Genomic DNA, 25,505 nt, shown 5'->3' on the forward strand with positions numbered 1-25,505 from the left:
CTGCACCTCCAAGCCCGACCTAGGAGGTCGCCGGACGGGCCATAAAATAAGCAAAGAATGAGCTGGAAAATGAAGGGGATAAAAAAGGAAGGGTCTTCGCTAGGCCGCCAGTCACTACAGCAACGGCAAAAGCTTTGGTGCTGGGCTGTAAAAGACAGGTGCAAAGGCCCAGGGCCCTGGAGGAGGAGCGGCAGGAGGAGGCGGCGACGGCGCGCGTCCCCTCTGGGCCGGGCCGGCCCGGCAGGGCGGTGACTCAGCCGGCGGAGAGCTGGGCGAGAACAGCTCTGCAGACCACAGCGCCGCTGGCCTGGGCTTCCGCTTTCCGGCTACAGCTGCCGCGGTGGCTCCGCCCCCGGCGTCCGGCCTCCCTGCAGAGCCTCGGTCCAGAGGCGGGACGGAGGGACTGCGGAGCCACGCTGCGATCCGTGGCCAAGACCAGCTCCCCTAGGTCACCCTTCAAGTCTCAACTTAAAAATCATTTCCTCAAAAACGACTTTCCCACCCACGGATCTGTGGGAAGTCGGTTCCCATGTTCTAGGTTTCCAGTTCGTGTATTTGTAGTACTTACGTTTGTTTCATTGCGTATATCGGCTTTCGCCAGTGGGCTGCGGTCTCCACGAGGTCAGACTGCGGCCTGACACAAGCCTTGCACATTTGTTCAATGAACGAATGTTTGTGAATTTGCTACGCAGCCCTGGGACGCAGAGCCCGACAGGCTTCCTCTCGGTGATTGTCTTCCTCTGCAGCCCCTCAACTGCTATTTTCTGGTGCTCAAGGATTAGGGAAGACACAGGCTTAGGAATCCGCTGAAGGCTTTTTCCAGAATTAGGGAAGGTGGCGGCAGGTTAAAAATTCAAGCAGTTTGATAAAGGTCACAGAAAGAACGATTGCGTCCTTAAGTATGTAGATATGCTGGTAGGGTTTCAAGCAGCTTTCCTCCTCTTCCCCATCTATTTTCCCCACCTGCCATAAATAGCTAACCCTTAAGGGCCATTCTCTTTTTGAAGCTCTGTTCTTTGCCTATTTGCAGCACGGAGCATTTGAGGCAGGTAAAGCTAATAGCTAACACTTGAGAAAGCCTAAGAGGTACTGTATTAAACATTGTGTAGATGTTCTTATAGTCTGTTCAATAGGTGTAAAAATGAAAGTTATCTCCATTTTACTAAGGAATAAAATTGACTAAACTCCCACAGGATTAATCTTTTTTAATTATTTCACCAGCACATTGGTGATGGTTTCCTACTGCTTTTGCCCCTTGTCAGCTTTTCCCTTCCTTAGAGTTGAGTGTTAACAGTTCTGTCTAGTTTCAAGGCAAAAGGCTTGACTAAAAAAGATAATAAAGATTCACATTTGTTTTTAAGACCTAAATAACATTAATAGCAATAATACTTCACTGTTTAGCATGCATGGGATTTGAACCCAGAGCTGCACTCGAATCCTTGATCTGAACTGTGTGATTTTAGGCAATTTATTCAACCTAACAAGCCTGTTTTCTCATCTGTAATTACAGAGTTAACTAACTTTCTACTAAAATCTGTGAGAATTAAATGAGATAACTTCATGTAAAGTGCCTGGCCCACAACAGTTACTCCAAAAACATTCCTCTCAATTTCCTTTCCTAATCAGAACCAAGAGCTATCAGTGCTTAGGACTACAATTAAAGAGAAGTTCAGACAAACACCGATGGGGATAAAAGAACCATTTCGTGTCACACAGCTCATCTGAAGTCTATGCACTGTCTTCAGGCATTTTCAAGAATATCTACAAATAGAAATCTAAGATTGTCTTCTCATAAGTATACATAACCAGCCGGGCACAGTGGCCCACACCTGTAATCCCAGAGGTTTAGGAGGCTGAAGCAGGAGGATTGAGTTCAAAGCCAGCCTCAGCAATGGCGAGGCACTAAGCAGCTTAGTGAGACGCTCTCTCTAAATAAAATACAAAATAGGGCTGGGGATGTGGCAGTGGTAGTGCTCCTGAGTTCAATCCCCAGTACCAAAAAATAATAAATATATATAAACCAATTCAAGCAAGAGTCCTGCCACATCACAAGCATAATTTTTCTTCATCTCAATATAGATGGGTTTCTCCTAATATTTATGACCTTTTGGGGGGGAAATAAAAGTCCAAGATTTCCTTTAAAAAAAATATGAATAATACTACAGCAGAATAGAGCTAGTGTGTGTAATGGGCGGGGTTGGGGTGGGTAAGGGGGAAGGGTGTCAGTACTATAAATACATGGTCCAGGTATCTAGAATTCACATGTGCTGTTCATTTTGTGGTGAAACATAAGTAAAGGACAAATCAGACTTTGTTTATTAAAAAAATACTTTACAGGAAAAAAAAAACCTCTATGCATTCCATTGTCCTATTTTACAAAGAAATAGCTTAACAATTTAACACACTTAAGACAGCTACAAAAAAGCACTGTTAAAAGGATTATTATTCACACAAATTTAGATTTAAGACTATTCATTAAAAACCTTTTAAAACACTTGTTAATGTCAATAAACAAACTAAGGCCACACAACGCAAATAGTCCTCCAGGCAAATTATACATTTCATCTATATGCAAAGACCTCTTAGATAAATTAAAGCCACAGGAAAAAAAGTCTTAGCTGCCAATCAAAATGGAGTTTAGTCACAGAAACACTATTACATGAAAATTTACAACATGTGATACAAGTAGTACATAAGTATTTCTTTAGAGAGAATTGAAAAGTGCTATATTTTAAGAGACAGTGGTCTCAACTACATGCACAAGTGGATCTTAAAAAATTTATGAAGAAAATGGAAGGGCATAGTATTTATGGAGAGGTACTTGCTTTTAAAGCAAAAAACTTTCAGATGAGGACAAGTCCTTTACGCACTTAAGAAAAACATGTACTGTGCATTTCCTCTACTCGAATGACCAATAAATACAGCTACAACCTGTTTTAAAACCATAAAACTTAGCGCAAATGTGAACCTCTGGCATGTGCTACCGAAAGGTTCTTTTTAAAAAAACCTATAGTAATGATGAAACAGACTTATTGAAGACATAAACTCAATTATCCTAAAAGTATAAATGCAAATAAATTTTAATGGCAAATATAGATGAAAATATAATGGGATTATATTAATGATCAAGAATATATTCACTAAGAATATATTTCCACGGATTTTGGAGTCTTGTTTTCTATATTATCTTTCAGTCTAGACAATAATATTTATACAGGGAAAGGCAATAAGCAAAAGTTTCTCCAGTCTTTATAAACTTTATGCCTATTAAGACTGATGATGCAAGATATCTTTTCTAAAGTTTAGTAAAGAATTTCATTTAATAAGCTCCCTATTTTCCCCCTACAAGAGCTTGTAATATTAGTCAACCAATAGTCCAACTGTCTCTGTGGGGACAGGGCACTTTCCAAAATAATGGAAAATGATGGACAGTTAAACAAATTTTAAGTACTAAATAAGCAAATTAAAAGTACAATTAAGCCTAGGGATATATTTTTTAGAAGAGTTAAAACTTTGGAGGAGGGAACTAATACATAGGTTTTTATTATTATTGCTTTATGAATTTGGGATAACACTTAAAATCATAATCGTACTCCTAGCATATCTTGGTAATTATAGAATGATTTCTGGGGCAAGGGGAAGACTTTTATCCTTTTTAATAGATACCATAAAATCATTCTATTCACTGTTAGGAATATTCATTTATTAGGTCTTTCTATAAGCACATTTTCAAAATATCCCTCCGCTCCACAAAGTACTAAAATGTATAGCCACATTCTGCAAGTAATCTCAAGAATTGGCACAAAGGATAATATACCAAAAAGGAAGCTCAGCTTAAATTTCAATTACAACTTCACTGCCATCACTACTTTACAAATCAGAAGACGCCAGATTGCTTCATGCCTCACTCCACCAAACCAAATAATTTAATGATTCAGAAAATTGCAATCATTTGTATCACTAAACTAGGATACAGTTTTGAAAGCAGTAAGAAGCTTAAAACTTCTGCTTTTATATTCATCAGTCTTTAAAGCATGCTATCAAAATCTAATACTCACATAGGACATTCAGTTTCCAGATACATTACTAGCTAAATGTTTCTCTCCATTCTATTGCAATTCTAACATACAATGAATTTATTAGTACATGATTTTTAAACATTTTTTATATTCTTTAATGTGTTTATATTGGAGGTGAGGGTAGAATGTTTTATAAAAGGAAAACGGGGATTTGCTTTTGATTGTAGGTCTTTGCAGATCCGCTGGTTCCTGAGTGATTACACACAGTGCTGGCTGTCAGGAGACAGTCTCCTTGTTTATTAGTAATGACCAGCTTAGATGACAGATGGCATCTGCTGGATGGCAAGTGGGAAATGGGGAAATCGAATCTTGGAAGACAAGAGAAACAAAAATAAAAACTTTTTGCTTTAACAACCTTGCTCTTCATGATTATTTTAAAAAGCAAATGTTGCCTGAGAAGAATTTTACTTTTGCACAGCCTGGTAAAGCTCTATGAAATTCTTCTGGACAGAAAAATAAAAATAAGAAATAACCCAAATCCACACACTTTGTGATTAACCCCCTTCCCCCCAAAATAACAAAAACACCCTCAAAGGTCCCTTAAAAACTAGTCTTGATAAACTAGAATTTATACACAGGATTTAAAAACACCCCTGCAATAATCACATTACCTTTCATATCATTCTAATTACCTTATTTACAAAGATAACTAAAAACCAACATCACTTCCAATTCATAAATGGTTTACATTGAAATGTTTCCCTATTTGTCTTCATCCTTTGTAACAGAGAATACATACATATACATATATATAAGGAATAATACAGATTCTAACTAATCACTGTAGTATTTGCTGATGGTTACTTTTCTATCTGTTTACACAGTGACCTCTATACTTTGCTAATATGCATTTAACTACACAACAATATTGCACAAAGTAATATTTATATAAGATTTAACCTATTTCAGAATATTTTAGAGAAAATTCATATCCGATATTTCAAAAGATGCAGCTAAGTTTTCATGGTGACAGACATAATAAAGCAGCATCTTTTTTTTTTTTTTTTTTTGCCTATATTAATGTAAATATTTCAAATTTCACCATCCAGGAAAAAAAAAACAAAAAACTTCAAATTGCACTGTAACCAGGTAGATACAAGAATCTGGTCTTAGGTGTGGGGAATACTCTTCAATAAAAACAAGGCCTACTGTATTACTAACTAAGAGAAAGTATAATGTGTATCACATTAACATTCTAAAATGGAAAGTTAAGACCACACTAGCTATATGAACTGTGCCTGCTTGAAAAAAGAAAAAAATTAAATACTCAGGCACTAAGCTAAATTTAGGCTACCTCCAACTCTAGGATGAAGTCTAGTGCCATATTCTTTATTAGAAAATAGCAACATAGAGGTAAGTGTAAATAAACCCAGTTATTCATTCACCAGTTAAAACTATAAAGTGTCTCGAAAATAGATATTCAGCATGAAGAGATTGATGCCAAGTCACAAGAATATTTTTTCCTAAGTTTGATGCTCAAAATATGGCAGCCTCATCAGAAAAATTGATATCATTCTCTAACTTTGATATTTGTGATCAGTTTAGGAAACAAAAGTAACCACAAGAAATGTGAGGATGCTAGGAAGTGGAATAAGAGAATATCATATCAACATTATTTTGTTTACCCAAAATATCTTCCATAGTTACCATATATTCTAGAAGAGATTAATGAACCATGGATAATGAATGACCAAGGACTATTTATCTTTAGATTTTTTTTAATTGAAATATCCACTGGGCTTTAAATAACAGATACAAAAAAAGACAGTTTGGATCAGAAAGTGCTGTGCTTTCTCTTTTGTTAAGAAACCAGAGAGCCACTGAATTTTCCTTAGACACTACTTGTTCTTTGTGGTTGGAACAAAATAACTTACTTGCCCATGTACCAGATGCAGGAATTCTCCTGCAACCCATGCCATTTTTACTGAAGAAATTGAATATGTGCCATAAAGACACAGTACTAAACAATAAATCCGATTTCTATCATAGAAACAGCAAACATGGCAAGAGGCAAGGCAAGATAAAATTAAGGGAAGTAATAATTTAGGAACTAAATCTGTTATTCCAGAGAATTCTCATTTTGATTTGAAGAAGAGATTGAATTGTTACCTCACACCTTAAAACAGAAAGTAGCAGCAGACCCACTATTACATACTGTACTAACGGGATAAGATACAACTCTTTGCATAATCTGTGTAAAAAAGATATGCTTGACATTTGTGGAATGTCATTTCTCTTTATAGAATTATAGGCAAGATTTCTCCAATAAAACTTAACTTAAGCCAGTTATAAAACTATAACTTCACATCAAAATTTAAAAAAGTTAAAAAATGTGTTTGAATATGTACATGTCACACAGGAGTGCCTGAATGTTCCTGCAGATTGTGTTGCTGGTTAGAGTCTAGTCTACTTTCCACCTTTAAAACTGGAATAGGCTGAGTCTTCTGATCTTGCTGTAGATGGTGAAGTTCTGATGAAGATGGGAAGGACGATGAAGCAGTTGTCAAAAGCTGCATCTCTGAGCATGTGTCCTCAGATTCAGTTTTTATCCTCACATACTGGGAGTCAACTTCTAATTCTCGCTTTCCAGTTAAACCACAGTCCATGTTAGAATTGCTTTCTGTGTTTTGAGTGGCTTCCACAACAGGGTGGTACTGTTTAAGCCTTATATGCCAGGCTAAGCTGCACACTGCTGACACTGTTTTGAACTGATGAATAACATTTCTAGGGATGAAGTAGATATCATTGTCGCATAGCTGAATTCTAGCATAACGAATGCCTTCCCGTCTCATTTGGTTTAGTTTAGCTTCATCCACCCACTGCACACACTAAAGAAAGGCAAAAAGTTACATAAGACTTTAACATATGTAACAATTCTTTCAAATAAAGCATTATAATTGGCATAGGAAAACAGTGATAAAATGTGTTATAAACAACAATTTAAGCAATACTAAATGAGACTAACTTTCTAAAATGTTTTATTGGGAAACATTTTTCCTCTCATTTTACTACCTCTCTAGTAACAAAGAGCAGGTTAAAGTGAGATGGCCTACATAGAATCATTTAAAAAAATACTTCAAAGTGTAGCTAAATATCAGTATTCTTTGCTTCACATAAAGGCAAAATTTTATCTCCTCCTTTAGTTTCTTTCAATCTTTTTGCTGAGGGCCCACAGTGCAATAAGGTTAACATGTGAGACAACTCATGGCCAGAACTGAGCACCCTGGATCCTCTGACCATTCCAGATCCACCTGGCATCCCAAAGATTAAAAGGATCTCAAGCATTTTGCTTGGGAAATTGTTTTAATGATGTCTCTAGTGCCTCCCCTAGCCCCAAGAAAAATTAAATTCACTATCCTATGTATCCAGTTATAAGGCAAAACTCAAAATGGGTATGAATACTTATTTTCAATATCTCCCACAAAGAATAATAAAAAGCAAGGGTTATTACCTGGGAAACTGGAGGTTCATGGAGGTCTAACTGAAGTCTCTGTACAACATCAGTAAAATCCTCAGCGTGAAAACAAATCACATCTTTGGTTATGCGAGGTTGGTCACTCCTATTATTAACAAAAATTAATGTTTTAGGGATAAGCATCCACAACAAAAAGCAATGACAAATTTTAGTCTCCCAGTTCCTGGAACTGCTACTACTAGCAAAGAAATACAAGGTACAACAACTTCTTGCTTCTTGAGATCAATTTTCAAAAATAAAAACAAACTAACAAAATTATTATTTTTTTTTAAATCACATTAAGAGGCTGGGATTGTGGCTCAGTGGCAGAGTACTTGCCTCGCATGTGTGAGGCACTGGATTCGATCCTGAGCACCACATAAAAATAAATAGATAAATAATAAGTATTGTGTCCATCTACAACTAAAAAATAAATCACATTAGTTGTTATAAAATTTTTTAAATGCCTAGAAAGAATAGTTTTATTCTAAATGAGATAAATTTGCAATTCTCTTACTAATTTGCATTTCTTTGTCCTGAATTTGTTAAAATTGGGTTCCATCTGAATGTAAAATAGTGTAGCTAGTATGAAAACCAGTTTGGCAGCTCCTCAAAACATTAAAAATAGAATTACCATATGATCCAAGAACTCTACTTCTGGGTATATACCCAAAAGAATTGAAATTGAAAGAGAGATTAGTACACCCACATCCAGAATCAAATAGCCAAAAGATGGAAGCAGTCCAAGAATCTATTAATCAATTAACAAAATGTGTGTGTGGAGGTGGGGTGGGGTAGACTGCACTCAATCTTAAAAAGGAAGGAGATTCCAATACTTGCTACAACATGGATGAACCTTGAGGACATTATAAGAAAAATAAACCAGTCACAAAAAGACAAATATTATATGATTCCATTTTTATGAGATATTCAAGTAGTTAAGTTTAAAGAAACAGAAAGTAGTTACAAGAGGCCAGTCACTGAGCCACCACCAAGGACTCAGCAGCCTCCACCTTGAGCCCCTAGGCTTCCAGACACCTTGCCCCTCCACTATCCCAGCCCACCCCCACCTGCCTTCTCCTGCAGCAGATTTCATCAGGCCGTTTCCACCAAGGAAAAGGAATCATATGCCCACTATCCAGAACCTTCACTCTTTTGACCCTCTTGCTGATGCAAGTAAGGATGATGACCTGCTTCCTGCTGGCACTGGGGATTATATCCATATAAGAATTCAAAAGAGAAGTGTCAGGAAGATCTTTACTGTCCAAGGAATCATGATGATTACAATAAAAAGAAATTAGTGAAGATGTTTAAGAAGATGTTTAAGATGGCACTATAATTGAGTATCCAGAATATGGAGAAGTAATTCAGCTACATAGAGGGTGACCAGTGCAAGAAATATGCCAGTTCCTGATAAAGACTGGACTGGCTAAGGATGAGCAACTGAAGGTTCATGGGTTTTAAGTTCTTGTGGCTCACTGAAGCTTAAGTTAGGATTGATTTCCTTGCAATGAGTAGAATTTCCCTTCTGTCCTTTGTCACAGGTTTAAAAACCTCACAGCTTGTATAATGTAACCATTTGGGATCTGCTTTTAATTTGGACTAGTATAACACCTTTATGCAAACAACTGAAAAGAGTTGGAGGAAAAAAAAAAGTTACCAGAGTCAAGGGATGAGGGGGAAAAGGGGAGTGAGTTGTTGGACATAGAGTTTCAGTTCTACAAGATAAAAAAGTTCTGGAGATTTGTTTCACAATAATGTGATTATAATTCATAGTAATGGACATACATTTAAAAAATGTTAAACTTCCCATATAGTTTAAGAATGGTCTCTACCCAGTCTTTCAAAGAGAGTCCCCATTTTCCTAGACCACATCACAGTTAAGTTCCATTAACTTACCATTCGCCAAACTGTACAGCTTTCAAAACCCCAACAGCAGCCGTACTCTGCCAGTCAAACCCCTGACCTACATGATCAGCATGAGCTCTTGTCCTATCTTCAAAGAGGACTTCCCGGGGTTCACTGGTCCGAGGTAGGTACTGGAGATTTTTAATTTCATTCATTGATCTAGAGTTGATTTTATTATGAAGTAAGGAGAAACAAGAAGGAAACAAGCAAAAATTAATAGCAATAAGGTGAAAAGGTGCTGAAACACTAGGTTAAAATAAGATTAGGGCTGAGAGGGGTAGGATGATTTTGATCATTAGCATTTATACTATATTGATTAATATAATTTCCTTCCTTTCCTTGTATACCCATAAAAAAGAAGCTGTATATCTGATTAGAACCAAATGGAGTACATGAACATATAACATTTGAATGTCTAGCAACAGAAAATATAATTCAAAGTTTAAGTTTTACCTCAGCCAACTCTTTTCTAATTCTTAAAACAATCTCTTAGATCTTTAATTCAACATGGCAACGGGGCATCCATGAGACCTCCTTCCATGTTATAATGAAAGTAAAATGGTTCAAAATAATGTTGGGAAGAGTTTTGATGGGGGAACTGATGGGAATATAGGTGAAATAGAACTAGTTGTGAGTTATTAACTGTTGATACTGAAGGCATGGAAGTTTACTATATTCTGTTTTTAATGTATTCAAAATTTTCTAAATAAAACAATCTAGAGGTGATAGTAAAAGAATGAATAAAAAGAAAGGAATTAGGGAGTGAGCAGTATCAAAAATCTTCTGCATGACAGAAAATGATTACAATGTCTTGGACTAATAAAACCATGCTGAGATAAACCACAGACCTAGAATATACAAGAGGGGATCAGCAACCAAAAAGGTAGAAGACCTACCCAACAGACCTTGGAGAAGCCTGGGTCAAAAAACAACCAGGCAAAATAATAAGGAACAGAAATAAAGTGAAGCTGAGAAAAGGGGAATTATAGTACATTTCTCCAGATAATCCTGTCACTTGCCACTTGTGCAGGCAGAAATGCAAGCAGACATTACCTCCATGGAGCGTACTATGGCTACTCCCAGCAACAATTCCCTACCCTTTATTTCTCTGACAGATCTTGATTTTCATTAGGCATTTGATCCTATCCTATATGTGGTCTCATTTACAAGTTCCAGAGGTAGATATGGATGAGTTCTAGCAAATTATGATAAGCTCATTCCCATTGCCAGTGACTTCTTTAAGAAGGGATATGAACTGATTCTAGTTGATAGTATGAAATCTACTGAGGAGTCTTCTGGGAAGTTTCCTAACTCCTAAGAAAGAAATATAAGAAAAGTACCTACAGCCAACCTGTTCAGACTTCTTAATACATAGGATAACATTTTATTTTATGAACGACTTTGAGTCAATTTTTTTGTTGTTGCTTATAGCCAAAACCATCCTAATAAAATTTCAGACAAAAAATCTGCATGTTCTTCTGGAAACACACTGACTTTGCCACATGAATACAACTAATATAATCCTGACATTTGGACATACCATTTAATGTCCATATTTATGCCTATTTAAAGTGAAACCTACCTATTGACAATCTAAATGAAATATAAATAGAACTTCCAATAAGCCCCATGCTTTATTCCAAAACATTGAATAAGTCACATAAGCATTACCCGATATCTGAAGATAGCAGATTGATAAAGACCAAAATAAAAATGTTAAAATTTTAAAATTCAAAAGAAAAGTTAGAAGACAAAAAATCAAGTAAATGTTCCCAAATCAAAAGGAAAAGGTAACAAGAAAAATAATCCAATCAGGAGATCTATTATTCAGCTAACAGTTTCAGGGAAAGGGGGCGGGGGATTACCAAAGCAATTAAGCAAGAAAAATTCCCAGAAAGGAAAAGAGACACGAATCTTTAAATTTAAGGGCCTACTAAACAATAAAAAGCATGAGTCAAAAAGAAAAAGAAAAATGAAGAATAAGAATGAAAGACCCAAACCAACATGCACTGAAATATATCAGACTGCCAGTGGTAGAAGATGCTGTAAACTTTCAGACAAGAAAAAAAGAATACATTACCCAGAAAAGAACAAAAATTACACAGATGATTAAACCTATAAAGAAAAATATAGCCTATGGACTCCAACTAAACTAACAATCACGTTTAATGACAAAAAAAATTTTTTTCAAATATATAACAACTCAGAATACCCTCCTTTTCTTAGAATATTACTTGATAATACTTTCAAACAAGTAAAGGAAATGAACCACAGATTACTGCAGGAAGGATGATGACCACAGATTAATGCAGGAAAGCATTAAATGGAATTCCTAGGTTGATACTTGTGAAACAGGCCTTTCACACTGATGTAGGAGAACACAGACCTCCAAAAGATTTTCATATAAAAAAATCAATGTGTTTATTTGGAAGCTAAAAAAATGTTGATTTCACAGTTGAAAGAATAATAATATAGGTCACCAGAGGTGAAAAGAAGGGAGAGATTAGAAAATGGGTACAATCAGTTGGATAGGAAGAATAAATTCTAGTGTTCTACATCACAGAAGGGTAAAACTACAGTTCACAAATATTTATATACTTCAAAATAACTAGAGGAGTTCAAAGGTTGTCAACACAAAGAAATGATAAGAATTTGAGGAACTAGAAATGCTAATTAGGCCCATTTGATCATGACATATCGTTTACATGTTTAGAATTATCATACTGTATATTTATAGGCAATTATGTGCCAATTAAAAATTTTTTAAAAAACTAAACTGATGTGTAAGAACAGATAGCATATGACAAAAATTCTGAAAATGTCTTGAGGACATATAAACAAAAGCAAGGTAAGTAATAACACCCTCAAAAAAAAAAAGTTATTTAAGAAAGTTAAATAGATGAGAAAGTCATTGTGGTTCCTGAAGAAAGTTAAGCATCTTAGCCTGCAGACTAGAAGATACCTCAGATACAGTTAAGTGTATGCCCTCTGTCAAATCCGACGCTAAGGGAAATCAGAACAATAAAAATATTTTAAAATATGAACTACATAAAAAAACAAATAGTGGCATGATTCTGAATACCTAGATTCTTTTTTTTTTTTTTTGGCGGGGGTGGGGGGGAATACCGTGAATTGAACCCAGGGGCACTTAACTACTAAGCCATATCCCCAGCCCTTTTTTAATATTTTATTTAGAGACAGGGTCTCACTAAGCTGCTTAGGGCCTTGCTAAATTGCTGAGGCTGGCTTTGAACTCTCGATCCTCCTGCCTCAGGCTCCTGGGCCACTGGGATTATAGGCAAATGGCTGAATACCTAGATTCTGAAAGAAAGATTATTCTGCATATTCTTCCTTTGAATGAAAATATAACACGGGAACATTTGATTAATTAATTTTGAGCCCACTTGGATCTGCAGTAAATAATATCTACCCATAATATCATAATTGCCACTTACTTGTTTTCCAATTTTAGAATCTACTTATTATTTTAAAACAGAATGATTCTACCTTAGCAATGTATGTAAGTAGAGTTAACAGAAAGAAGTTGGGAGGAAGGGGGTAAAGCAGGGGTCATCTTACTATTCAGAACAACTCAAAGGAAGAAATATCCATGTACCAAAGAGTCAACACCAGACAGGGCCTTTCAAGAGGGGGAAAAAAAGAAAAGGAGTAAAAAAATGCATTATAAATAAATGGGTTTTGCCTATAGTAAAAATACATTTGCCTTTGGGAAGGAAAGATGGGCAAGATTTTTCATTATAAGCCCTACTGTTCTATTTAATTTCTTTACAACTCTAAGCATACATTTCTTTAATTATAGCATTCATAAATCAAAATATCTTCATGGGCAATGCCCTTGATAACTAGGCAGTTTTTCACTATTTTTAGCAACAAGAAATTTTAATTACAATACACAAAAAGACAAAGTTGGTATTTACACTCCAATTCATTCATCCTAATTCAAAGTGTTTTTGAATGCTTCACTTAAGAATACTTAATCCTGGGCTGGGGATGTGGCTCAAGCGGTAGCGCGCTCGCCTGGCATGCGTGCGGCCCGGGTTCAATCCTCAGCACCACACACAAACAAAGATGTTGTGCCCGCCGATAACTAAAAATAAATAAATAAATAAATATTAAAAAAAAAAAAAAAGAATACTTAATCCCAATAGAGGTAAAATCTGATGGTAGCTTAGATCAGTGAAGAAACAATATATTATTAATGATGTTGGTCCAGCTGCCTAATTATTTGGGAAAAAAGTTAAATTTCTTCCTCTATATGGAAGCCAATTCTAGGTAGATTAAATATTAAATATTAGAGGAAAGCCTTTCTTAAGCCTACTATTACAGGAAACCTCAGAGAAAAAGATTCATAATGCCGACTATATAAAAACAAAATTTTTGAGGGTAAGGGGAAAAAAAACTGAAGTTAAAAGAAAAAAACTTGCAATGATAAAACAAAAAGGTTCATAGTCATAATATACACAGAATTTTTACAAAAAACAAACAATAAAGAAAAACACATCAATAAAAATGTAGATAAAGGAAGGGAAGGGAAGGGGCATAGGAGTAGGAAAGACGGTGGAATGCAATGGTCATCATTACCGTAAGTACATGTATAAAGACATGAAGGATGTGACTCTACTTTGTGTACAACCAGAGATATGAAAAACTGTACTCTATATGTGTAATATAAATTGTGTAATATGCATTCTGTTGTCATATATAGCAAATTAAAATTTTTAGAAATGTAAAGGAAATTAAAAGGGAATCATCAAGAAAGAAATAACAAAGAAAAATAAACTGAAATGAGACAATTTTGTTTGATCATGTCAACAAAGTTAAAAAAAAAAAAGAAATTAGTAGGGGATGTGCAGAAAATGATACTGTCTTACTATACGGATAGGAATATAAATTGGTACACTTCTGGAAATCCACTAGAAATGTGTATACTTTGAAGCCTTTAGAAATTTCTACTAAGAAAACAAACATACATATGCACAAAGATACATATTTATCAACTACCATCAACCTATCCATCTTTAATCGGTGGTATGTTATACATGTTTAACATCTGGCTGTGGGGAGGGGAAGGTGGCTGATTAGTAGATGATTTGCTAATTTTTTTGGTATAAACACTCCCAACATGGTCAATCTCCAGGCTTTAATATAATAGCATTCCATGTAGAATCAGGAGGTGATGCCCCCATGAACAGGTACAAACTGGCTCTGGCACAAAAGTAATGTTTGTCAAGATACTATTTATACTGAAAAGTCGGAAGCAATTTATAATGAAGAAGAATTAGTTAAATAAATCCTGATTAACTGCTAGGTTTTATCACACTTCTATTCTGTACTCATAGTTTTGTACAAAATATTTTCATGTACCTTGTTATTGTATTCTTCTATACTTAGCTCAAGTATCATTCTCCAGTGGTTTAAATTAAGGTTTAAACTAGTTCATTAAAATTTACTTTGGGGCCCCTATTTTGAGTTGCTACTTCCATAGTATAAGCAGATATAAATCACTTTCAGTCTTATTAAATAAGACTTTTCAAAGCACTAGAATGAATTAATCTACATTTGTAGATACACAAAATACCATTAGCACAATATGAATTATCAAAGCTCTATATTACAGCACATTATTAGTTTCATTCAGCAAATACTGATTAGTTACTATCTGTCATGAGGACAGAGATGAATAAAACAGTCCCTGTACTGGAGCTCAATATTTAGCATTAAAAAATATATATATAGGGGCTGGGGATGTGGCTCAAGCGGTAGCGCGCTCGCTTGGCATGCATGCGGCCCGGGTTCCATCCTCAGCACCACATACAAAGATGTTGTGTATGTCGAAAACTGAAAAATAAATATTGAAATTCTTTCTCCCTCTCTCTCTCTCTAAAAAAATAAAAAAGATTTGTTTAAAAAAAAATATATATATATATAAATAGATCATTATTGAATAGAATGTTGCAGGTGCACTGAGAAGGCCCCAATTAATTGTCTAAAGGAACAAAGAAAAGCTTTACAAAGGAGGTAACATCTAAGTTGTTTTGAAACTTATTAAGAGTTTGCTGGTAGAAAGGAAGATGTGGTAAGGGATGTGATTCTAAGTGAGTACAAAAAGTATTGAAGGGCCATGGTTTGAAAACTGGATTTACTATGGCTAAAGAAGACTTGAGAAGCAGATACTGAAGTACCACTGGGGCTAGATTATGAAAGATGTTTGTATATCACACTAAAGAGTTTGATCTTTTATCCTGCAGACAGGACCTGGGTTTGAAGAAAAGAAGTAAAAATTAGTTGTTTAGGATGCCGCCTCATGCTGATGACTGGATACAGAGAGAGTGGATTAAGGAACTCACCATTAGATTTACTTAAATAATCCAGACAAGTGGTTTTCAAACTGTGCTTAGGTCTCAATCATTTTATAAGCAACCAACTAAAACCAAAAAAAAGTAGTTTTGCTTATTTGAGAAAAATAAATGTTTACCGTCTTCTTTTGAAGGGTGACTTTGGCATATCTGCTGTAGGGATCATCTGTTCTCCTGGCCTTACCCACATTATAGGCCCATCATCACTCTGGGACCTACATTGTAGTCGGAGGCTGGAAAGTGTACCCCAGGGCAAAGTCATCTAGAAATCAGATGAATGAATCACATTCTTAAAAATTTTACACCATTTATAGGGTAAATATCTCTCACCCAGACAAAAATTCTAAAAAGCTTTTTTTTGCACATGATATAATGTTCGTTACATAGTAATTTATATAAATTTATATAAAAGAGAATAAGTATGTTCTACTAGTATTTTTTAAACATTTCTATCCAAAACACTGCATAAAATTTAATTTTAATAGGCAAGGTTTTATTTTTAATAGACGCGGTTAACTTTAAAGTGTTCACCTAAGTAATGATCAGAACTTTAATAATTTGAATTAATACTCACTTTCAGAAATGGTGATTCTTCTAACATATCAAGGAACTCTGGGAAATAATCACCAACTTCTTCATCTACTGCTCCAACAAGACTTATCTGTCGCATAGGACCTGCCCGGTAGGTGCCACAGCAGTATGTCCTGTTGACCTGAGATAAAACAAAAGGAGGATGGAAGAAAAAGACTGAAGTGCACTACAATTAGAGAATGAGAATAGGGTATTGTTTTTAATATTACTATTTCTTCTACATACTAAGAATATATTCTTAGATAAAAATTAGTTATTGAGAGGCAGCCAAGCACACTGACAAATACGCTAGAATGATATGTGCCATAAATAAATTTCAATGTGCAAGTTAACCTATAGTTTCAAAGAAATATGGAGACATTCAGAAAACATTTTCTAAGATGATTGTTGAACTGTAAAAACCACTTTACAGTGTGATCTTGGTGAAATTGTGAAAATAAATAATGAAATTTAAAATTAAAATTAGTGAAATTAAAATAAAATAGTGAAATTCAAATAAATAAAATAAATAGTAAAATTGGCAGGGAAGGGAAAAAAAAGACCATGCTCAGATTAATCTTCCATATTCTTTATGTATTCTCTAGTTCCAAAGTCTTCACTTTAGGCCAGGTACCAGGATGACTTTACCAAATTCAGTCTCCCATTACTTCCTTATGTCAGGCAGACTGATCTTTTTTCTCCACTCAACTTATGAAAAGCTTATTTGTATCTCCAGTGAGTTTCCTCTTGAATCTGCCCAACTTGAAACGTTCCGTTTTCTGTCAACCCAAATCTTAACCATCTTTCAAAGATCAGTTCAAGGTTTTTCCCCCACAGAAATCTTCCTCATCACCCTCTATTATCCTCCCCTTTTCTAAAGTCTGTTACCTGCAAGCACATACACATTTTCTCTGTATAAATTAAGAACCCTTTGCAAAGCCAGGCACAGTGGTTCATGCCTATAATCCCAGTGGCTTGGGAGGCTGAGATAGGAGGATCCTGAGTTCAAAGCCAGTCTTAGCAAGGACCAGGCACTAAGTTAAGCAACTAGTGAGACCCTGTCTCTAAATAAAATACAAAATAGAGCTGGAGATGTGGCTCAGTGGTTGAGTGCCCCTGAGTTCAATGGTATATGTATATATATATATTTATATATATACATATATCATTCTTGCAACAAGAATTTCAGATCTTTTGAGTTTTGGAATATTTACATAGAATTTACCAAAAGAGCATCCTTAATACAAAAATTCAAAATCCGCAATGCTCCAAAATCTGAAAATTTTGAGTGTTGGACTAGAAAGGCTTCAACCTGTATCAACCCTCAAGTGAATTTAAGGCATATCCTACACAAATTTGGCCATAGCCTATCTAGCATTTAAATAGAATCAATCAATTGATTTTAGACAATCTGATATCATTCCTGTGCATAGAGATGGACTAGATTTTAAATGTTGAATTCTAAACCAGAATTTTCACCTCAGATCAGTTACCTAGCATTTTCTACTTCAATTAAGATGTAGGTTAGGGCTGGGGATGTGGCTCAAGTGGTAACTCGCTCGCCTGGCATGCATGCAGCCCAGGTTCGATCCTCAGCACCACATACAAACAAAGATGTTGTGTCCGCCGAAAACTAAAAAAAAAAAATATTAAAAAATTCTCTCTCTCTCTCTCTCTCTTAAAAAAAAAAACTGCAAGAACTTGCATCAGTAAATTAAATGTTCAAGTGGAACTTGGTGAAGAAACAGGCGGAATAATAAAAAGATATCCATTTAAAAAAAAAAAGATGTAGATTAAACTGAAAAGCCTAATACATAGCTGTGCTTTTTATAAGCTGGGTCTCTAATGAATATTCAAAATGATTTTAAGAATCGATTGTTAACTGTTTTAAATGCCACCTATTTTGCCTTAATAGAAAGCAGTTTGCATAAATGATCATTTAGTATTTCTTACAATAATTCTTCACCATTAGTTTTTGAGCACTCCCTCTTTTTTTCCATAGATAATTTAACATCACCTGCACTTATACACAGAAAAAGGGGCCTTAGCTCTTGTTTTTCAACTAGTGGAAGTTTCACTAGTTTTTTAATTGGTGCACTATAAGTATTCATAATAATGGGATTTATTATGCCATTACTCAGACATGCACATAACTTCATTAATTTCATTCCCCAGTACCTTCCTTTTCCCCTCTTTTCCTCTCTATCCCTGATCTGATTGACTTACTCTATAGTGGAGGTTTCTTAAATTCTAATAAATCCTTCCACCAAGATCACTTTAGGTGATCTTCAACCTAAACCACTCAGGCCAGAATTACCTTGCATATAATTCACACACACACACACACACACACACACACACCTTTTTTTTTTTTTTTTTGCACTTCTGGGAATCAAACCCAGAGATTTATGTATGCTAGGTAACAATTTAGCATTGAGGTACATCCCTATCCCTTACCTTGCATTTATTTGTATGCATTTATCTTCTGTAGGTCTATATGATCACAATGCTAAGATATGTCAGGGGAGGCAGCACAGGAAAGAAGATCATCATGGTGTATAAACATAGGAAGAGGGAAAAGGGAAGATTTTCTAATCATTATTCTAACTCTCTAAGCCAAGCACTCTGCAACAACTAAAGCAGATTTAATCTTCAGTACCAGTTTAAGGAATTATATGTTTTCAGGGGTAACAAGAAATATCAGTCCCTACCAAACACCATTCCAACTACTCCCACATAGCAGAAACTCCTTTACAAAGAAAGGATTTCAATCTATATAGGGCAGTGGCATTTTATAAGAGCAATGCCCTAAAAACCTATCACACTTCAAAGCTCCTTAAGACCAACCCTGAAAAAGTACATTTCCATGTGGCAGTTTTCAATTTACTTGGCCTGCTAGCTTTTAAATTATGCAACTTTTAATACATTATTAATTTAAAGAAATTCATATTACTTTAAATTTTGCAAAGAGAGTGAATTCATATTTTTATATCACACTACTTCAAGTTTACCTAATTCAAATACCACTAAATTCAACAGCACTGAACTTGAAGACAACTTTAAAAAAGAAGACTTCTAGAATAATTAATATGTAACAGGAATAAATATAAAGCATCTTTTCCTATTTGGAAAGAGAAAAAAAGTAAACCTAAAGCAGGGCATAGGGAAAAAAAGAAGGAAAAAAAAAGAGGATATAACACAAAAGATAAAAAGCTTCTATGACTTCATAATTTTGTCAAGGCCAACAAGTTTATTTTCATCTACGCATAAGAAAATCTTCTTAAACTGGGCTTGGTGACACATACCTGTAATCCCAGCTACAGGGGAAGCTGAGTAGGAGGTTCAAAATTTGGAGGCCAGCCTCAGCAATTTAGGGAGACAGTGTCTCAGAATAATAAAACAAATAGGGGTAGGGATATAGCTCAATGGTAAAACCCCACTTGGTTCAATCTCCAGTACTGTCCCCCCAAAAAACAGACAAAAAGAACCCTCATCTTAAAAAGCCTCTTCAGGTTCAAACATTTGTGTGAATACCAAAGCTGAGTACATGAGTACCAAAGATTAAGAATGATTAACAGTGTTAAATTTTTATTTAATGGCAAAAGATATTTACTTTATTTATCAAGTGAATAAATGTTCTACAAAACACCAAGACTTGATTTTGAGAGATGCAATGTACCAGGCCTATTTGGAAAACTGTAGCTAAGTTAACCTAGCTAGACAAAGTCCTTCCCGCTTTCATTACTTTACACTAAATTAAACCTATGGCTTTCCTTTGCCTGTGCATCAGTCCCCTCTTGTTCTCAAGGTTTATCCCTCTAATAAACACTTTCATATTCTATCCTAGTCCTTTCACCACCCCTACCTCTAAACCCCAAACCTAAAATACTCCAGAACAGTTCTGGACCTTTCCATTTAATAAACCAGTAAATCCCTTTTATCATTTAAACCCAACTTTTAAATTGAATATTGTACAACTTGCTTGAGACACCTTTTCCACATCAGAATCCTACTTCTGTAATATGTGTCTCTATTCCCTGTCTGTTCTACCTCACTTTCCTATTCATTCTTCATATCCTTGCAATCAGGCTTCTGCTCATGCCTGTTCACTAAAACAAATCACTAATGATCTCCTCACAGTCAAATTCAAGAAATGCTTTTTAGTCTTTCTTTTTTTGACTTCCCTTTCAGACTTCCTCCTCTCCAAAATGCGGTTGTTCCAGAGTTGGCCTATTTCTTATTCAACATATTATCTGTGGGTGGTTTCAATTATAATACAGATTTAACTACCACCTGTACCCTGCTACATTCCATATCTATTTCTATAAATTAAAACTGTTCCTCAGAGTCAGACTTTTACATACAACTGCCTCTTGGACAGCCCACAGACATGCTCAAATTCAATACCTAAAAAACTGAGCTCATTTTCTTATAAGGTTCCCCCTTCACGCCACATCTTTTATCCCTTCTGTATTTGCTTCACCAGTTAGTGAGAATCATTTTCAAGTTCCCAAGCTAGGAATTTACAAGCCCTTCTTCCTCATGCCTTAAATATAAAAATCTATCCTTTTAAATCTGCAGTAACATTACCTTAATTCAGGAAATAATCATTTCTCACCTAACTGCAAAAGCCTCTTAACCAGTATCCTTGTTTCAGGATTCTTACAGTCAACATACCACCTACAAGTATCTCTATAGGGAAAATATTTTGCCATTCAACTTTCCTGTTCTTTAGTAGTACCGTATTACCTACAACATCAACACTCAAAATCTTTTTCATGGCTGGCAAAGTCTTCCTAGTCTATTATTTAAAAACAAAGCAAAACAAAACAAAACTGCCATATTTGCCACATTCTAAACAGACATTTCCACATTCTTAATAATCTGGATTGCCTCCACAACCTTTCACGTGTTATTGTCCACCTTTATAACTTCTATTTATCTTTGAAGGTGATTAGCAGATTAAAGAGAATAAAGTAATCAAAATAAGGCTTTATGTTTAAAAACATAAAAATACATTAAAAATTTATAGGATCTGACAAGTTTGATTTGGAGTTACTGCTAGATTTTTTTTTTTTTTTTAAGGACAAGAGGCACAGACTTTAGGGTTATCTACAAAGCATCATTTTTAAAACGAGTATGACCTGAGGAAAAGAATATAGAGAAACAAAGGATCAAGAACAGCACTAAAGGGAAAATGGATATTTGAGACAAGATCTTCTTTGTTAGCTAATGAAACTGTGAGAGATGGGTGAAGTTAGGAACCTGAACTCCAGCTAGAAAGAAGGTTGAAGCAGGAGGATCACTTAAAGCCCAAGAGTTGGATAACAATCTTGTCAACAGAGTAACACCCTATAAGAAGAAAAAGAAAGAAGAACTGGCAGACTAGGAAGGCATTTATTCCCCAGAAGGAATTTTCACTAAATAATTAGGTTAAAGGAAGTTAACGAATGATTTCTAAGGGAACACATATTATTGATTTAGACCAGGTGTTGGTAAACTACAATGCAAAGACCAAATTCAGGACCGCCAAAATATTGCTGGAACACAGTTATACCCGTTCACTTAATGAAAATCATTTTCAAGTTCCCAAGCTAAGAATTTACAAGCCCTTCTTCCTCATCCCCTTCCCATTTCATAAACCCATTCACTTACAATACAATGGCAGTTAAGTCATAAGTACTTGTGAGAGAGAAGTTTTGGCCCCTAGAGGGTAAATATTTATTATATTCCTTTATAGAAAAAGTTTGCCAACCTCCAATTTAAACTACTCAGAAAAGAAATCAGGCAATATATTTTAATATAAACTTTGTGAAAGAGAATAATATGTATTATTTACTAGAAAAAATCCGTAATACAAAATGTCTAATATGTATATGATAAAAAATATTTGTTGAACTTATATATACCAAGGCTAGAAATGAAGTAACCAACTATTAAACTCTGACAAAAAAAAGGAGGAAAAGCTATTGATCAATAATGTCTGTCACTTGTATTACAACTTTTATTAATGTAAATGTTTGTGATATTAATAATTAGCAACACAAGATAGAATATGAACAACATTTATGACCACAAATTCAACATGTACCAACTGTGTGCAATTGATGCCAAACAAGCAAGCTACTAATTATCCCTAAGTATTCCATCCTTCTTCCTTGTAGTGAGAGAACTTCCTGGGTGTATGGCCAATTGCTACAGCCTCTGTCAGCTAAGTATAGACTGTGACTAAGTTCTGACCAATAGGATATTACTATAAGTATCATAGGCAATTTCCAGAGCATGTCTTTAATAAGTAAAAGGCTTGCCTTCCACTTCCTCTTTCTCTCTTTTTACAGATGAAATACAGAGTGATGGAGAGCGAGGCTCAACCATGCACATTACACCACCAGCAAGAACAGCAAAACTTAAAGGAAACTAGAATATTGGAGGACATCATGGAATTAGAGTTGCTTACCTCTGAATTGTTAAACTATTTTTCTGCCACTGTATATGGGGGTCTCCTTGTTATGATGGGTTTGCCTATATCTTAAATACTTTTTTTAGGAAATATTATTCATCACACAAATGATATCTGGAGTATTATCTCCTAATCTGGGCTAACAAGAAATCTGTAACTATGACACACCCAACAGAAAATAATGAAGGTGATTAGGGATTTACATATCATACAAATTGGAAGAAAAGTACAAGAAACTAAAAGTATTTCAAAATATTTAATTTGAAAAGATTAAAGAAGGAAACATGACAGTCTTCAAATATTTGGAGCCTGCTATGATTTGTTGCCCAAAGGTTCATGTGCAGCTTGGTCTTACACTGTGGTCAGGTCAAGTGGAAAGTAATTAGGTCATTGGAGGCAGGACCCTCAGAAGAGATTACCACAGTCCTCACAGGATTCAAGAGAATGGGCTGTTGTAAGGGAGTCTGGCACCTCTTCTGAACCTCTCTTCTGCATTACTGTTCACCACTCTCATACAAGTTCTCACAACTGTGATGCCATCCACCATGAGGCCCACACTGGAGCTGAGCAAATAGATACTGGTGCTGTGCTCTTGAACTACAGCACTGTGAGCTATTTTAAATATCTTTTTTTATAAAGTACCCAAATTCAGGTATTTTTGTTATAACAACACAAATCTGACTAAAAGAGTCTTTATCACAAAGAGATTTATATAACCTTAAACAAAAGAGTTATATAGAAAGAGGAACCATTCATTCAATATAATTTTATATGCTTGAGACTGTCCTCAACAAAGTCTAGTAGGGAGGGGCAGACACTAAAGTGCTTTTAGAGGTAATAGATAAAGAACAAATTTAGAGACAAACAAAATCTACTGTTATTTTTTCTAAGGTCAAAAAGAAAGCTAACAATAGTAAACAGAAAACAAAAGAGAAAAAAGATGAGACTTGGCAAATGAGCTGTGATTGGACTATGAAGAGCCTTGAAGACCACATTAAGGATTCCAGACAGTCACTAAAGGGATTGAAGAAAGATAAAGAATGTTATCTAATTTGCCTTTTAAATTTTTGTGGGTTTTTTTGTTTGTTTTAAAGATGGGCCTAACTCTGTTGCCCATGCTGTTCTTTAACCCCAGGTTCAAGTGATCCTTGTTCTCAAGAGATGCATGGAAGAAAAAGAGAACAGTGAGGAGAGTTTTATAATTTTCCAAATCAGGACAGATAAGCTAAACTAATAGCAGTAGAATGGTTTTTAAAAAGAAAAACAAACAAACAAAAAAAAGACATTTAAAAAGTTTCTGAGTGATAAAATTCTCAGGATTTGCAAAGACCGGATATGATAAAGAAGAAAAAAGAGTATCAAAAATGACTACCAATTATGCCATTTGCAAACATACAGAGAAACTACTCTTCTGGAAGAGGACCAGGTTTGAGAAGAGAGATGCTATCTTCCATTTTGGACACCATGAGCTTGAATGAATAATGGCTCCCAAAGTGTACACGTCCTAACCCCTAGAACCTGGGCATGTTACCTTATAGCAAAAGGAGCTTGGCAAATGTGAACAAATGAAGAATCTTGAAATGGGGAGTTTTGCCTGGATTATCTTTAATAGAATTACAGATGTCCTTATAAGACTGTGGCAGAGGGAGATTTGACTAGAGCAGAGAAGGAAGAAGAGTGAAATGCTGAATTTTGAAGATGCACGAAGGAGCCACAATAAATATAGACTAAAAAGGCAAAATATAGATTTTCCCTCAGGGACTTCAGAATTGTAAGGGACTAAATTTGTGCTGTTTTAAACCAGAGTTTGTAGAACAAGAACCAGTTCTTCTCTAGCACATCTCAAACACTTTTGTAGATATATCAAGTTCAAAAATTTTTCTGTTTCACATCTATTAATATAAAATTAAATGAAGTTTCTTTTAATTTAAAAGAGTTTCTATCCCATGAACCCATTTTTTTTAAAAAAAAATATGTATTTATTTTTCCAGTTTCACATTTGCATTTTAAAAAGATGCTTTTTTTAAGCAAGGAGTTTTAATTGTGATCTCCTTTAAAAAAAATTCCAGATGGAGGAGTTTGGGCTATTATAAAATGTTTAATATTTTTACATTTCCACATTAAAATATATCATAAGCAAGTAAAAACTTTTACAAAATGGTGATTTTTTTATAAAGAAAAGAAGATATAAAACTAATTTTTATATTTGTTTTAAATAGTGGCAATGGCTTAAAAATGACAATTTAAAATGTTGCTTATAATATAGTTTTGCCTGCTAAATTCTCCACATTTTGTAACCTGCTTTATTTCTTTGGGCATAAAGCATTTTTGCATAGTATTGTGATATTGTTTATGTTTTGTCCCAGTTGTATAGTAATGTTTCAGTCCATCATCCAGCTTTGGCTGCTGAAATCATACAGCTGTGGAGATTTGCCTTTGTTTCTATTAGACTGCTTTTCAGTTCTATATTGAGTATCTTGAGTACTGTAAAAAAGATGTCACTTATTCCTTTAAGGCTGTTTTGTAATATATATAGAGAGAGAACCAAGTGTAGAACTAGAACCAGTTTCCAAGACCCTGTATATATACAGTATATATATATATATATATATATATATATATATATATATATATATACACATACATACATACACACA

General features: G+C 34.9%; 1 protein-coding gene and 1 pseudogene across 1 annotated transcript in view; one reads left to right on the top strand and one right to left on the bottom strand.

Moving 5' to 3' along the window:
- Window positions 1-2,293: 2,293 nt before the first annotated feature.
- Rsbn1 (round spermatid basic protein 1) overlaps window positions 2,294-25,505 on the bottom strand; it is a 49,872-nt gene continuing 26,660 nt past the window's right edge. The window contains exons 3-7 of the mRNA XM_015502197.2: window positions 16,393-16,530; window positions 15,938-16,080; window positions 9,433-9,600; window positions 7,531-7,639; window positions 2,294-6,907 (exon numbers count right to left, since the gene is read on the bottom strand). Of these exons, the coding sequence (XP_015357683.1) occupies window positions 6,431-6,907; window positions 7,531-7,639; window positions 9,433-9,600; window positions 15,938-16,080; window positions 16,393-16,530 (1,035 nt within the window). The 3' untranslated portion in view covers window positions 2,294-6,430. The remainder of the gene's footprint in view (window positions 6,908-7,530; window positions 7,640-9,432; window positions 9,601-15,937; window positions 16,081-16,392; window positions 16,531-25,505) is intronic.
- Window positions 8,661-8,997, top strand: LOC107156163 (annotated as a pseudogene).

This window comes from Marmota marmota, unplaced genomic scaffold (assembly GCF_001458135.2).
Source record: "Marmota marmota marmota unplaced genomic scaffold, marMar, whole genome shotgun sequence".
Classification (NCBI taxonomy): Eukaryota; Metazoa; Chordata; class Mammalia; order Rodentia; family Sciuridae; genus Marmota; species Marmota marmota.